Here is a 15,723-nt window from a genome sequence, read left to right as displayed (position 1 = left end):
TCATTGTCACATGTACGATGAAATTAAAAGTGATTCCTGATCTTTACATTACTCATACCTTAAAACATAGTGAAAACGTACTACTAAAAATAAGAAATAGCACATCAAAATACATAAAAACTACTTATCTGGTATTTAAAAACAAAAAAATTAAATCAATTTGTTGCTAAATAAAATGCAGAAAAACAGAATACTCAATATATTTTAAAATGGTAAAACCAGAGTTTTGCTTTAGCGGTATCAGTTTTTTTAATTATTTTTTACATATTATGGTCAGTTTATACTTTAAACCAATTTGCAATCGCTCGTGTCGCAGTGGTCGCACGGACATCGGAGTACAATCGCTACAGTCACTGCAGAATGTGACACCTGCTGCTGACACTTTCTGGAAATTTACGGAATTTACATTTAAAAATTTTCCTTAAAAAAATTAAGAAAGTAAATTAAGAAATATTTGCTCTTAAAGGGAACATCAAACATCATCGGATTTCCAAAATGAATCGTTTTTTTCAGTATAAGAAAAAAAAAGTGGAACAATATTGAAATAAATATCGCCATGTCTGCATTATAAATTAATACAAGTATCGCCAAATGAAGTATCGCGATATATCACCAAACTGATTTTTTCCTAGACCCACAGTTAAACGTCTTACATCTGATATGTGCGTAGATGGGTTTTTTGTGTGTGCATCAGGCGATTGGTGCCTACTTTTTAAATATTTGAGTATGTAGTTAGCGTTAAGCTGCCGTAATTTAAAGATGTGGGTAGGAAAACAAAAGTAAGACGCTGAAGGACGCTCAAAAATAATGGTCAACATTTGAAATCGTCAAATGAAGTATCGCGATATATCGCCAAATCGATTTTTTTCCCGACAGATTGGAATTTTGTGCCAGTAGAGGAATCACGTACAATTCATGTGAATTAACCTTAGACTTAGGGCGCGTGATTAGGAAAAAATGTCAAAAAAAATGTCTTTTTAACACTGAAGATGATGAAAACTTAACTGAAGACATTTTTGGAAATTATAAAATTCATCCCCAGAGAGACAGAGCAGACGAGACAAAAATAATCCAAGACTGGAAACATTTTACATCTCATATTTTCCCACAGACTAGAGAATACGATTCATCTCTTTTATTTTTGGCTGTGTATTGCTTCTACACGTAAGCCACGTTAGAAGCGACACTTGTACTGTATATGAACTACATAGTGCATTCACAATTTTGTCTACAATTGTAGATTGTCTAAATCTACAATTCAAAAATCAAATGCCCTAGTAATTTCCCAGAAGTCTTTGTGAAAACCCAGTGTGCATCAATGCTAAGTATATTAGCGAATATAGACCACAGTGTATTGTGTTTGAAAAAGAATGTGTGTAAAGTTCATTTTTTAACAAACGAACCACATATTCAACATCAGAACACAGTGGAGTCAAAAAACAAACATCGAGCATGATTTCCAGATATCCAAGTCATGACTGACTACCTGCTTCAGGTGTGTCCAGCCAATTAGGAGATGCCAGAGCAGGTATGTTGGAAAACATACAGGAAGTTATTGTCCATAAGTCATGTTTTGGGAAAAAAATTAGAAATGTTTTAAAAGTTATGTTTTTTTTTTTTGTTAAAAACCTCCATCTGGCCTGTTGGACCGCCTACACTGAAATGTTTTTGCTCTAAAATAAACACTAAATTAGCCGATGTGACATCCTGATCGATCCTTGATGTTTGACAGCAGACTCTTGCTCTGTTTTACCCCCATGTACGCTTCCAAAGGGCAAAATCTGTTAGTTGTGATGTTTGTGTAATGGTTGTCTTTTATTCTAGTGGTTTTCATACATCACTCTCCTTTGACTGAGTCGAGTGATGAAAGCACATTCGTTTTATCGGTTAGCTGGCTGAGCCTCATGGGCAGCTTTGTCTTTCCTCATCAAACTTCAAGCAAAATCTGATTCAGATGCCCTCGTCTGTGCAATAAAAAGAAACAGACCCTTTTTTATCCTAAGACAATTCATCTTTTTGAGAGACAAATTAATGAAACGGTATTTAATGCAGGGCCTCAGAGGCGCCCGTATTCCTGTCACCGAGCAGAGGGATTTCAGTTTTTAATTAATCGCAACAGATGCACCCCTTAGGAAACGCACGCAGGAAAAAAGTTATTTTCTGTCCTTTTGTTTTCCAACAAAAATATCTCTCCACCCAGAGACAACACAGCAGGAGGGACTGGAGTAGAAGTAGAGCTTCCCAACTAAGTCGTTGCCACACTTTGTCTTCATAAAAACGGCCCAACTATAAGGAGGAGCTTTCGGGTTCCCAAATAAAATAAGCAAAATGAAAAAATCCATTACCACAAGGTTATAAATATGCTGAGCTTTTCTGACAATAAGTTTCATTTTTACAGGATTGGAACAGAGTAAAAAGGAGGACAGAACGCCGTCTGCATTAAATTAGGTAAAAAAGAAAGTAAAAATTTAAAAGCAATTAAAAGACTCAGCTAGTAAAAACACAAATAAGTGACAGAAACCGATGAATTGATATGAACCTGAAAAGGTAACAAAATATAGCAAAAACTCAACAAACGAAGGTCATTTTTTCAAAATAAAAGTAATCAAAACAAGATTAAAAAAAGGTGAAACTGAGAACGGAACAAAAAAACCAAACAAATTAAAATGTAAAAACTAGTGTGAACGTAAACGCGTTAACCCACGTGATTAATAATAAGAATTATCATACTAATTTTTATTATTGAAATTTAATTACACCTCACAGAGAAACAGTGATTCCCTTTCCCTCGGCGCTTCAGGCTTCCACATCGTGCCTTAAAACACTGTCAGATATTACCCTGTACCATAGTCACTTACTAAAGAAATACATTTTTGATTGGTTTTCAGAACTTTATTCTTGCTATTTTTCTCAGTTTAGATCGCTTTTTCACAAAAAAAAACAAACCATTTGATCCGTAGTCCTGTGTGTTGTCACGGTAACACGACAAAGCGTCTAATCACGATTAATAACAATTCATTCTTTCCCATTCTTTCCATTCATTAATTTTTTTGAATCGATTGAAAGCACTAATTAAAATAAACGTCTTAAATTTACCCTTTTGTGTGTGATTTCATTTGGTAAAGAAGTGGTCGGCAAATACTGTATCCTAAAAAAAAAAAAAAGATTAATCGCGATTAATTCTTCATCAGTTTGCGATTAATTAGTTAGTTTTTTTTTTTTTTAAAGATTGACAGCACTAGTTAAAATAAACGTTCTAAATGTAAAATTTTGTGTGTGATTTCATTTGGTGATTATTCGCAGATAATTAGTTGGCACCAAATACTGCAACGAAAAAATTGTGATTAATCATAATTAAAACTTCCCCAGGTTTGCGATTAATTAATTAATTTTTTTAATCGACTGACACAACTGATTAAAAAAACATTTTAAATGTACACTTTTGTGTGTGATTTCAATTGGTGATTATTCGCAGGTAATAAGAGGTCACCAAGTACTGTAACCTTAAAAAAAATCGTGATTTATTCTTACCCAGGTTGGCGATTAATTAGTTAATTGTTTTAATTGATTCCCAGCTATAGTGAAAACACACAATCTACAGGGGAAAAAAGTTAATTAAAATTCTAAAAATAACTATTTTCTATGACCTTAAAGCACAATTTGTGTTCTTTTTTATTCACAAGAAAATGAATGTATGTTTCTGAAGTTCCAGGAGACGCCTCCAAACAGGTTTAAACCCACCACTCTGCGTGTTTTCACTTTACCTGCTTAGACACACCTGCCTTTAATGACTGTGATTATGTGGTTTCTTTAGAAAAGCAGGGATAAAAAAAGCAAACAGGTTAGATAATCTCTATTTAAAAAGTAAAAACATCTTCTCGTTTCTTTCCTTTAAAAAAGTTAAAGGTAGAAGTGGACTGAAAATGTAACTCTAAGCAAGAAGATGTAAGAGAAAAACGTTCTTTGACACAACATTCATTTCCTTCAGAAAAGTCTTGCAACAGACGTAGTCCATCTTGACAATCTGTCCGACCATGTCCAATCTGTGAACTTCAAATGTACTAAATCTCAGAATATTGATCACATTTGCTGGTGAAGAGCTCACGGGTCAACTTTTCATGTAAACCGAAATATTTCTCTTCCGTCATCACAGCAGGCAATAAGCTCTTTTAGTCATGAAACTAATGCAGCGGTCACAGACACTGAGCGCTCTCTAAAATGACAGTTCATAAGCCAAAATGACACAGTGGGAATACCAAAACCTACATGTTCTTACTTCTCTCACCTCCAATTAAAAACGTGTGTAGCTACACTTAAATGCTTTGAAACCTGAAATGTGCATTTATGCAAATTTTTATAGATGTTTCATAGGGAGTGGTCTCTTGAACCCGCCTTTTCAAGCGTGGAGTAAACAGCATAAAGGCTTTTCTGACCCATTCATCTGCAGAGACAATGTACGATCATCAAACCAGATTTCCTTTTTTTTTACCTAATATGGCCCAGTTGGGATGAGCTCTCCTGTTTCTACTAGGATCCTGAAGCTCCGTGGTAGAGGAGCTCCTTCGGCCCAGAACGGGCTCTCTGGCCTGGGACAGCCGGCCCCCAGCGGCCCCGCTGCCCGGAGCTGAAGTGGGAGAGCTGCTCCACGGTTCCTCACCTTCTGGAAGAGATGTGTGGCACTCAGGACCACCAAACAGGCATTTGTCAGGGCTTACCGAGGCTCACAGAGAGGGTACAGGCTTGCAAGCAGTGAGAAGAGAGCATTCAGGTCACTGCACTGGAGGCCAGAGTGGTTTGTGGGTAGGCAGAGGTGCAAAAACAGAAGGATCACAAGGTGTCACGATCCAGGGATTCACAGAGGGGAAAATCCACCAAAGTTCAGAAATGTGCAGAGAAAAGTCTACAAGAGAAACTGCAGGGAGTATAGTTCTAGCATAGCTGGACGAAATGTGCAGAAAACTGAACTCAGAAAATCCCAGGAGTTGGAGAAGAGTCAGTCCAAATCTAACATGTTTGCACACAAAGACTGCTGTTTACCTACATTGTCAATAGACAAACGGCACAAACAGTGCGGGGATAGATCACAGGTTAGTCCACTTAGGCGTGAAGAGAGTTCACAAACAAGCGGATTGATCAAACAGTCACGCGAGCCAACACCACGCCGGCTGGGGAATCGGGGCCACACAGTTCCAGATTGTTAGCTGGTAGAGCGGTCACGGGATGAAACGAATGCAAATGGGTATCAATGCCCTCGTTTAACATCTCTGAGAGGACAGACGGGGACGGAGCTTTCCCGCTCTGTTTAGGGCCCTGTTTGCCTTTCAGGGATGCGCTTTGATCAAAAGAAGAGAAAAGGGGCCAAAGCTATAATTCTCCAAAGAAAGTCGTTTGTTAGTTAGAAACATGGCTTTAATCAAAGGCACTGTGGCTGTTGACAAACATGATCACAGGGGACGCCGTGTGGATTCCAGCTCCAATCAGGCAGCCGAGCATAGACGGAGAAGAATGAAAAGTTTAGTCCAAATCACAACAGGGACGCTCAGATTCCCTAGAATCAAGAAATCCCACGTTTTTTAGGTCAGATTAAGCCTCGGAGAAGATGCTGTCGAGACATTTTAATACTGCAAGAGAATAAAACAGTGACACAGATTCATTTTGTATGAGCATGCACTGTCATGTTTTTGCCATCAGCAAAAACTTAAAGACCAACTCTTAAGTTCTGTTTTTCTGCTATTTTTTTGTTTGCATTTGTCTGACATTGACGTATGAAAACAAATAATCCGGGTCCTTTTTTTATTTTTCACTATTTTTTTAAAAGAAGAAATAAAAAACCATTACTTAACTATAGGGGTGTGTATTTGTAAGAGTCTGGCGATACAATACATAGTGCGATACCCGCTTAACGATGCAATATGTATCACAACATATCTGTACCTGAACAAATTTTAATTCTTTTTTTTCTTTTTAAAGGAGTATGACTTAGAAAAAAAAACTCTTCCTGAAAATGAATCCATTGTAATAAAATAATAAAATTCATTTCATTTAATGATCACAACATTAAGCGTTGCAACTGTATTTCATATACAAGTTGCTTTTACCCTCAAATTCATGGTGCTTTTCTTTTGGTAAATTAAGATATGTTTGTTCCTAAAGGGAAAAATCAACATTGTCTGATTTCATAAATAAAATATTTCTTCAGCGTAAAGAAAAAAAGGTAGAAAACAAAAGTAAATCACTGAAGAACGCCCATTAATAATAAACTAAATATTACCATGTCAGCATTTTAAATCGATCGCCTAATGAAGTATCACAATAAATCACCAAATGAAGTATCGTGATAAATTGCAAAATAAAGAATCGTGATATACCGCCAAATAAAGTATCGCAATATATCGACAAATTAAGTATCACAATATATCACCAAAAAAAATATCTCAATATATCACCAAATAAAATATCTTAATATATCACCAAATAAAGTATTGCAATATATCGCCAAATAAAGTATCACATTAAATCACCAAATGAAGTATCGTGATAAATTGCAAAATAAAGAATCGTGATATATCGCCAAATAAAGTATTGCAATATATCGCCAAATGAAGTATCGCAATATATCGCCAAGTGAAGTATCGTGATATTTCGCCAAATCATTTTATTTTCCTACAGCCCAAGGTAAAAATCTTACATCTGACTTGTGCGTAAATGCAGATTTTTTTTGTGAATCAGGTGAATGGTGAAAACGTTTTAAAGGTTTGTGTGTTTAGTTAGTTAAAGCTTCTGTAAGGTAGCTTAAAGATTTGTGAGACATTTATAGTCATATAGGTATGGGTGGGGCAAGACAGGGTAGCTGCTCTCCCAGGGAAAAGATTTGCTCCTCCACTTGACCCCCAATTTCTGAGTCAAGATTAATATCATTATTAGTTTAGTTTATCAGGACAGTGTACAAATACACGAGGCTTAAAAAGCAAAGATCCTAGCACCAGATTGTAGCTTAACAGCTAATTTCCATCTGTAGTCCTTTACAAAACAACCAGGGCTGTGAACATCGGCGCGTTAATGCAAAAGATTAATCAAAGTGATTGACAACCTTAACTAAAGAGAAATGCTCTAAATGTAGTTTTGTGTGTGATTTTTATATTGGGTTTATTTGAAGATAATCAGTGGTCGGCAAATACTGTAACAAAATCAAAAGTTAATTGCGATTAATCGCGATTAATTTTTCCCAGGTTTGCAGTAAAATAGTAAATTATGTCTAAACATTCTAAACATAATTTTCAATGTAATTTAAAACGTTGCAATATAAAAGACATAAAATACATTATAAAAATAGTCAAATATAGAACAGATTTACCAATTTACAAAAGCAAAAAGCAAAAAAAAATAAACATGTTTACAATAAAAAAATACACTAATGGTTAGGAACCAATTAAGAAAATCACACCAATTCATTACAAATAATTGGTGTGATTTCTTCTAATTACACCAATTAAGGAATAATCTCAGCACGCTTCTTTGAGGATTGCAAAAATAACAAAATATATCATTTTAAATGAAATCTTGAGCCCCTCAAATTGATTGCTACGCCCCTGTAGAGTAAATGCCAACAATTCTGGGGGGTCAGCACTCTGACTTTAGATAATTCTGCACTAGTGCCACAGAAAGAGGAAATTCTTATTTTTGGGAAACTAATTAATAATACCTCATTAATAATGAAACAGATATGTTATTCTTTACAGTTCTCTTAAAATGTCTTCTGCCCCCCACACATACAAAATGTTGTAGCTCCGCCCCTCAATAGAGCGCTCCAGCTGTGGCGTTTGGAACCAGGAAAACAAAGACGCTCATGGATCTATTTTTCTGCAAGTGGATGCATCAGAATAGAATAGAAAGTCAAAAATAAGAAGTTTTTCAAACAGCAGTTTTTTAGTCTGATTCAGATTAATTTGAATAAAGAAATACTCAGAAATGCAACTTTGAGCAACATTTTCGTCATTTATGAAAATGCTACAAGAACACGCTAAAAATGCCAAAAACAGCCAACATAATTGATGTGACCTTTGAGAATGAATAATAGGATTTAAAAAACTAACAGAAGCACCAACAAAATACATTTTTTTTAGCTTTCCTGACAAAACTCTCCAACGTTTCAAATTCTTTTGCGCTGATGTTTTATGGGAAAGTCCGTCGCTTCAGCAGTTTACACTTGAATAAAAGTCCGAGCAGCTGCTCTGTGAAGACTCTAGTCACGTTACAGAGCTGTAATACAAAACCTTCAGTCCTCAGAATGCAAAGAGCGACACTGCAAAGCTTTTACGGAGCTCTTTATGGAAGCTGGAAACTGTAGCTGTACGAGGAAATGACCATTCCTTAACTGTATATTGACATGCATTTGTGAGCCGATGAATACTGAATAAAAAAATGTCTTCAAATGAATCCCTTTTTGTTTTGTTTTTAAATTTTAGCCATAATTTAACTCGTTTCAGTCTGCACTTTTTTGGGACTTTTATTTATGTTCAATTGTCATGATGCTGCATATAAAAGAGGATCGAAATGCATTTAAAATAAAAACTATTGACTAAAATTTGAATGTTTTTGCCTTAAAACGTGAATTTCAACAGTTTTATTCCAAAGATGAAATACAACAATTTAGTTCAGTCTCTTTGGGAAAGTAACAAATTATAAGAAAAAGGAGCGAGAAAGAACGGCCCTGATGGCTAAAGCGGAGTAAGTTAATCCTGCAAGTTAACTGTGTGCAGCTGAAGGCTTAAAGCAGCAGCTTAACACGAGGCAGGAGCTTTGCTGCACCTGCCTGTGGTCATTCATGCCTCTGCCAGCTGAGCCCAACACAATGTCTTCATAATGTCTTCCTATTACGCACAAAACAATGAGCTGAGTCCAGGAGAAAAGCCTGTTAATACTGTGAGCTAAAACTGTGAATTTGTTTTTTCTTTACTTTTACTGTTAGTTAGCTTCAGAAAATCAAAGATGATTTTATAACTTTAGATTAACATAAAGAGAAAATAACAAAAATACATAAAATTATACAGTTTACCGGATTGATTATTCAGTGGATAGCATCACAAAAAAATGCACCTAAAGGTCTAAAAGTGGCATTTTTAGGAAAAGTTACAAAATAAAATCTATTCCACAGATTCCCAGAGCAAAAATGAGCACAAAAAGAGTTGTGCTGCCACAAATAATTATTTTAAGAGTCGACCATTCACCATTTATACGATTAGTCGACTGATCGGGTCATTGGCAAACTGGTTGTAAAACACACATCTTTCCCATACATCTAAACTAACTAAAATATATAAATAGAGATAAATAAAAATATAGATATATAGCATTCATTACCTGTGATAATGCTAGTGTGAATGCTGTAAGCTGAATTTGGCTGCTGAAAATGCTAGTGCTGATAGTCAGTTAAAATAATAGTTAAATGCCAAATTAGCCTAAAAAATTAAAAAAGCCCAAGTTAGCCAAAACAGCTAGAATCCTGCTGAAAGATTAGCTAAACTCCAATATAGCCTAAAAAACTTTAATAAATGCCAAAATAGTCCAAAAAGCTAACAGAATGCCATTATAACTTTCAACCCCGACTCCACATAATATAAATTAACAATAAATCCACTACTAAATTAGTCATCGACTATTTTAATAGTCGATTAGTCGACTAATCGTGGCAGAGTCACAGACAGATAAAATGACAAAACTGATATGAAATACGGTTTGTTTTAAAAAATGACAAAACTGATATGATTTTTTTACATTTGGTGAATGTTTCTAAGAAACAAAATGATGTTTCTTGCAGGAATGTATTACAGCCACTCTTAAGCACAGTGGTGGTAGAGTCATGATGTTGAAGCTGGCTCATACACAACAGGGACTATAGGCTCACAGAAAATCATCAGAAATCTTTTTTATTTATTATAAAAAACAAGTTTTACAATTACCAGTCAAGTGTAGAGTTCATTTTAAATCCTTTTTTGAGTTCTCAAAAGACTCAAACGTTACTGAAAGCATTAAAGACCTGATACAAATGTGTTTTTGTGACCTTTCTCCCATAACGGAGGACATTTGTCAAGAAAATTACGTTTAAAATTGTGTTTCTGAGTATTTCTTCATTCAAATTACTGTGGATCAGAAAGAGAAAAAACATTCAACTAGAAAAAAAAGCACATTTGTGACATAAAATATGCTGGGCGGGACACCTACTCTCAGGAACAAGAGGGAGAGGGCGGGGCTTCTCCAAGTCAATTGTCCCGCTCACAATTCAAATATGAATTCCTAATGATGTCCTGCCGCTCTGCAGAAACTCTGTCTTAGAAAACAACAGTTTTTAAACAGATTTTTCCAAAACTGGAATCTTAAAAATACCAACTTCAGACCGGTGTGTAAAAATATTGTCCAGTTTAAATAAGGTTGTGTTCCACTGACCTACATCTCTTTGTTTGATTTACTCTATTAAACACATTTTTAAAGTTGTGCTTTTGTTTGTCCCTATCACTCCTTTTCTAGTTTTACATGACTAAAAAAAAAAAAAAAAATGAGATTAAAAGGAAACTGTGTGGCTTACTCGCGCGAGCACATAAATGTGAGTAAAAATACCTGCAGCTGGATTTGAGCAGTTAATTGTCCGTATTTGCATGCGGTATAAAGCAGCAGCAGGAGGCCGACCTGGCGCTCTCTCCATCCTGCTGATTCGAGCTGTCAGCAGCGTTTATTAACCATGATGGATCACCCCTCCACTTCACATCCAATCAAAGGCCCCAGAGGGACTCAAATCTGGTCACCTTTGACGGCGTGATTTGCTCGGCCCGTGCTGCCGCCGTTGGACCGGTGCCGCGGCTCCAGTCGGAATGACTCTGCCATTTGCACGCAGCTGGAAGTCTTATTTTTGAAACTGTGCGGGGAATTAAATGGCAGACGGCTTCATGGGAAGGAGAAATTAAAGGGTCTGCTTGGAGAGATCTTCAGTCGGAGAAACTTTAAATACAAGGGTGTTCACTTGACCTTGCCTGAGGCTCTTAACTTAAATTTAGTTCCATTCCGGTGCAGAGAATCCTGCATTTCACAATAGAAGCTAAAAGCTACCACCGAATCCAAATAATCTTTCTTCCCCAGCGAAGGAAGATTAACCGTAAATCTTGCCTTTTTTTCCCAAAGCTTCAACAATTCATCTATGTTTAACCAGAAATCTCCTCAGACATTTAGCATACGAAACAAAGTCCAGGAGAAAAACGAAAGTTTGGAAGTGCAGACCTCACGGATAAAGTTTGATCCATGGCCGAACTGATGAGGCTGAGCAGCAGAGAAAGAGGGCACAGCAGAAGACGGGAGCGATCAATAGATTCTTGTAGGCAACGCCTCAAGTTTCCGATCCGACATGGGGCTGTATCGATCGGGCTTCAGGGCGCAGGGACAGGAGCGGCAGCGCTGGACGTGGGAGTCGCTATGAAAACAAAGTATTTATCAGGGAGGAAGACCATGAGAACCAAGGAGGGAAACTTGAGCTGGCCAAATCCAAAGGATGAACAAAGAACTGCATTGCAGATGTGGGCTCACAGATCGCTTCCAGAAAGCTCAAAACAATGAAGTAGAATCTACTTGACAGACTTGGTCGATTGGGAGCCGTAGAAGTTTGTTGTTCTAGAAGCAAAATTGAACATTATATTCATGTAGATGCATATTAGGCTAATGAAATAAATTAAAAATGTATTGTCATGGTAATATCAGCCTGTGAGATACACACAGTACTGTAGTATACCGTCAGGGCCTGCAAAGCCTTCAGTGAAGGCCTGAAATTATCTGAAAAGAAGCATCTAAATTTTTTATAAATATATATTTGTCTAAAATATATTTAAGGTCATTCCAACTGTTCTGTCAGCTTTTCCCACAGCCCTACGCCCCACCTGAACCGCTGTCACAGTTCTTTTTTCACATGAATGTTTCCAGCCAATCAGATTTCAGTCCTCACTTGTTGCTAGGTTCATGAAAGTCTGCCTTACACTCATACAGTCAGTGATTCCGGCCTCACTTCCTGTTTTGCAGCAGCTTTCCATAAAAACAGCCGTTTATGGATTAAACGCGTTTTCGTTGATTCAATCGATTAGAATTTGAGTGAGAGTCTCTGTAGCTTCATGAGGGCAGAAGACGACGTATTCGCCTATGATGGTCAAAGCTAACTTCCTCTGTTCTTCAGGCCTTAGGCCACATGTGGCAAAGACATGGCCCGGGGGCCGGATCCGGCCCTCCGGGTAATACTTTCCAGATCATTTTATTTTATTGTTATTAATGACCCGATGTTATCTTGCACTCATTTCTAACTTGTATAATTTTAACAAAATGTATTTTTATGGAGAGTAAAATATTGAAAGTTATTTAAGGTTTAAGTTGATTTATTCTGGAATAAAATTCCTGCCTTTTTATTATTCATAATTATTTTAAAAAGTTACGGTTTTAAAGTTTTAAAAATTGATATTCTGCTAGATTTTTGGACTATTTTGGCATTTACTAAGATTTTTTAGGCTATTTTGGAATTTAGCTAATATTTTCGCTAATTTAGGGTTGAATAAAGTTTTTTATTTCGATTTTGGAGTTATCCTATTTTTATTCACTGGCTGTTTTGACTAATTTAGGCTTTAAAAAAAACGTTTTTAGGATTTTTTTGAAGTTTAGCTATTTTTTCAGCTACATGCTAGCAGTTTTGGCTAACCTAAGGTTTTTTTTTAATCTTTAGCTGCTTGCTTACTAAACCTTTACACAATTATCAGGAAAAAACTCTCTATTTCCCAGCAACAGACACTGGATTCAAAACTGCAGGGCAAGTGGCCAAAAAATAAAAATAAATAAATACTTAAGTTTTTCTGTTAATACATTTAAATATTCTAAGAAGTTGCACCTGATCCAAAGACTACACTTGCAAAAAATAAATAAATAACTTGATACATTTGAAAACCAGGTTCTACATTGACTTCCTGGTGATAAACACTCCTTATCAGATTTGCAAAACTTTGTCAAATATTCAGGGTTTTATTGCAGCCATTAAAACAAAACAAGATTTGAATCTCAAATTCTGAAGCAGCAAAATTATCATTTAAATCTAATCAACTCATTTTAGTTTCTACATCTAAGCAAACATGTGAAATCCTAAAGCAAAATCAAGATTACCCAAATAAGTCTCTGGTTTTGAGCTTTGCTCATCCAACTCTCCTCACAAAGCCACAAAAGTCGCATTACCTACGATAATGCTGGTGTAAATGCTTTTTGGTAAAGATGCTGAAGCTGTTTGAAGAAGCTGCGAAAGTAATTTGCTTTAATTGTTGAAGGGATTTGCTAAAAATTCTAATGCTATATGCATAGTGCTAAAGTTACTTAAGTATTTCAATAAATAAAACCTTATTATAAGTCAAATAATCAAAAAAAGATAGAATGTTCCTAAAATATTTGTCAAACTCAAAATTATCCTAAACAAAAACCCTCGATAAATTTCAAATTAGTTCAAAATGTTAGAATGTTTCTAAAATGTTAGCTTAACCCCAAAAAAGCCTCAGTAGATGTCAAATTAATGAAAAATGTTAGCATGTTGCTAAAATATTAGCTAAGCTCAAAATTAGCTTTAAAAACGTTGTCAGCATTGATGCCCTAAACGTGCTTAACATTTCAAATTTTATGAAAAAAATAGCATAAAACCTTAAACTGCATAAAAGACGTGAATGGCAAAATACAAGCATGAAGGTCCTGAATGTGCTGAACATTTTTGAGACCAAAATTGCATAAATTGCAAAGTGAACAAAAAATGTAAAACATTTTCCACTGACTTAAAATGTGCAGAAAAATCATATAAATTGCGTAAAATCTTAAAAAAACGTAAAATATATGAACACTAAAAGTACAAGCATTCATGTCCTTAACGATCTGAACATTTTTATACCAAGACTGCAAAAATTGCATAAAGCGTTCTTGAGGTTTTACGTGTTGAATCAGACAAAAACTATAAGAGAAGAGAAACAGGATCACTGTATTTACTGCATCTATTTATTTATTGTATTTACTGTATCTAATGATAGGAAGAATAAAAAGAATTTGAAGAATATTGTTTGGATTAATGGGTAAAACTAAAAGAGTGATTTCTACGTCTGGGATTGAGCTGTTAGCACATCTCACATGTAGGTTAGCTGAATGAGCGGCTAACAGGGGCTGCTGCAGGTCATTGGATCATGTCTGGCTCAGTCTGTTCAATAACACAGTTGATCGATTGAACTCCATTGGTTGGACTGGAAGCTGATGCCATTCTCCAAAAGCTCCAAATCTGTAACTAAACTGCTAAATCATCATCCTGGAAAACGACAATCTCCACATGCATCACCATGACGCAGGCGGGGGGGCGGGGACGCAGTCAACCAGCAAATCAAGTGGAGGCAGGAGAACAGGCTCTCCAGAAACGATGCAGGATTATGTTTCTACCTGCTCAGCATCTCCAGACTGAGTCCCACACAGACACTCATCTCAACTTCATAACGGGAGTCACTTCCACTGCAGCCGGCGGCTGAGCGGCGTTGACAGCCTCCCGGCGCCGCGCGTCAGCGTAAGGGATTTGACAAGACTCCGACCAGACTCCTACAGATGTTTAGGCACCCACAACACATGCAGACGTCACTGCCACTCCGCGTCAAGGTTGACTTCTGCAGCGGGACGGGGAGGGTGGCGAGAGGCGTTTGAAGTTTGGACGCATGGGAGAAATATTATTTTGAGCTTCGGTTCAGTCTGCCATCAAGTGGGTTGTTCCCGGAGCGCCGGTGCAGGAGAGAGTGTACGCCAACCAGGTGAAATAAAAGGAAAAATAGGAATCACAGGCAGGCGACAGATGCAAAAATTGGAGCTAAAATTCTGGAAAATGTTCGTAAAAATTACTGCTAAAATAAGTCGATGGGAGAAAACATTTTTTGTTGCTCCTTTAGGATACCGTACAGATCAACACTTCACCAAAGCATCCAAACTGACTTCATGTCACTATTTTCATTCGTCCTCTCATCTAAAACACAATTTGTCTCCTTAAAGCACATGTGTCAAAGTCAAGGCCCGGGGGCCGGATCCGGCCCTCTGGGTAATTCTATCCGGCCCTCCAGATCATTTTATTTTATTGTTAGAAAATGTTATCTTGAGCTCATTTCTAACTTGTATTCTTTCATATTTATTGTATTATATACTTATATTTATAAAGTATATATTAATGTAGAGTAAAATATTGAAAGTTATTTAATTTTTAGGACAATTTATTCTGAAATAATATTCCTGCCTTTTTATTATTCATAAATATGTTGAAAAGTTATAGTTTTAAAGTTTTACAAAGTATCACTCTGCTAAAATTTTGAATGATTTTGGCATTTACAAAGATTTTTTAGGCAATTCTGGAGTTAAGCTAATATTTCAGCAACATGCTAACTCTTTTAGTTAACTTATCCATTTGTTTTCAGTTTTTAGACTGTTTGAAGTTTTGCTATTTTTTTAGCCACATGCTAGCTATTTTGGCTGATTCAGGCTTTTTCTGTTTTATCTAATTATTTGTAGTTATTTTAGAGTTTAGATATTATTTCAGCCACATGCTAGCTGTTTCAGCTACTTTAGGTCTTTTTATGTTTTTAGACTGTTTGAAGTTTAGCTTTTTTTCAGCTACATGCTAGCTGAAATTTAGGCTTTTTATTTATTTATTTATTT

The 15,723-nt window shown here is 36.1% G+C and overlaps 1 protein-coding gene across 4 annotated transcripts in view; it reads right to left on the bottom strand.

Moving 5' to 3' along the window:
* Window positions 1-15,723, bottom strand: part of gfra1a (gdnf family receptor alpha 1a) — a 237,295-nt gene that overhangs the window by 100,786 nt on the left and 120,786 nt on the right. For 3 of the 4 annotated variants that reach the window (XM_036215675.1, XM_024296700.2, XM_024296699.2), the window contains one exon: window positions 4,490-4,660. The exons of the other annotated variant lie outside the window; for it this stretch is intronic. In XM_036215675.1, coding sequence (XP_036071568.1) covers window positions 4,490-4,660 — 171 coding nt within the window. The remainder of the gene's footprint in view (window positions 1-4,489; window positions 4,661-15,723) is intronic. 4 annotated transcript variants of the gene reach the window in all.

This window comes from Oryzias melastigma, linkage group LG15, assembly GCF_002922805.2.
Source record: "Oryzias melastigma strain HK-1 linkage group LG15, ASM292280v2, whole genome shotgun sequence".
NCBI classification, from domain to species: Eukaryota; Metazoa; Chordata; class Actinopteri; order Beloniformes; family Adrianichthyidae; genus Oryzias; species Oryzias melastigma.
This window is presented reverse-complemented; position numbering and strand designations above follow the sequence as displayed.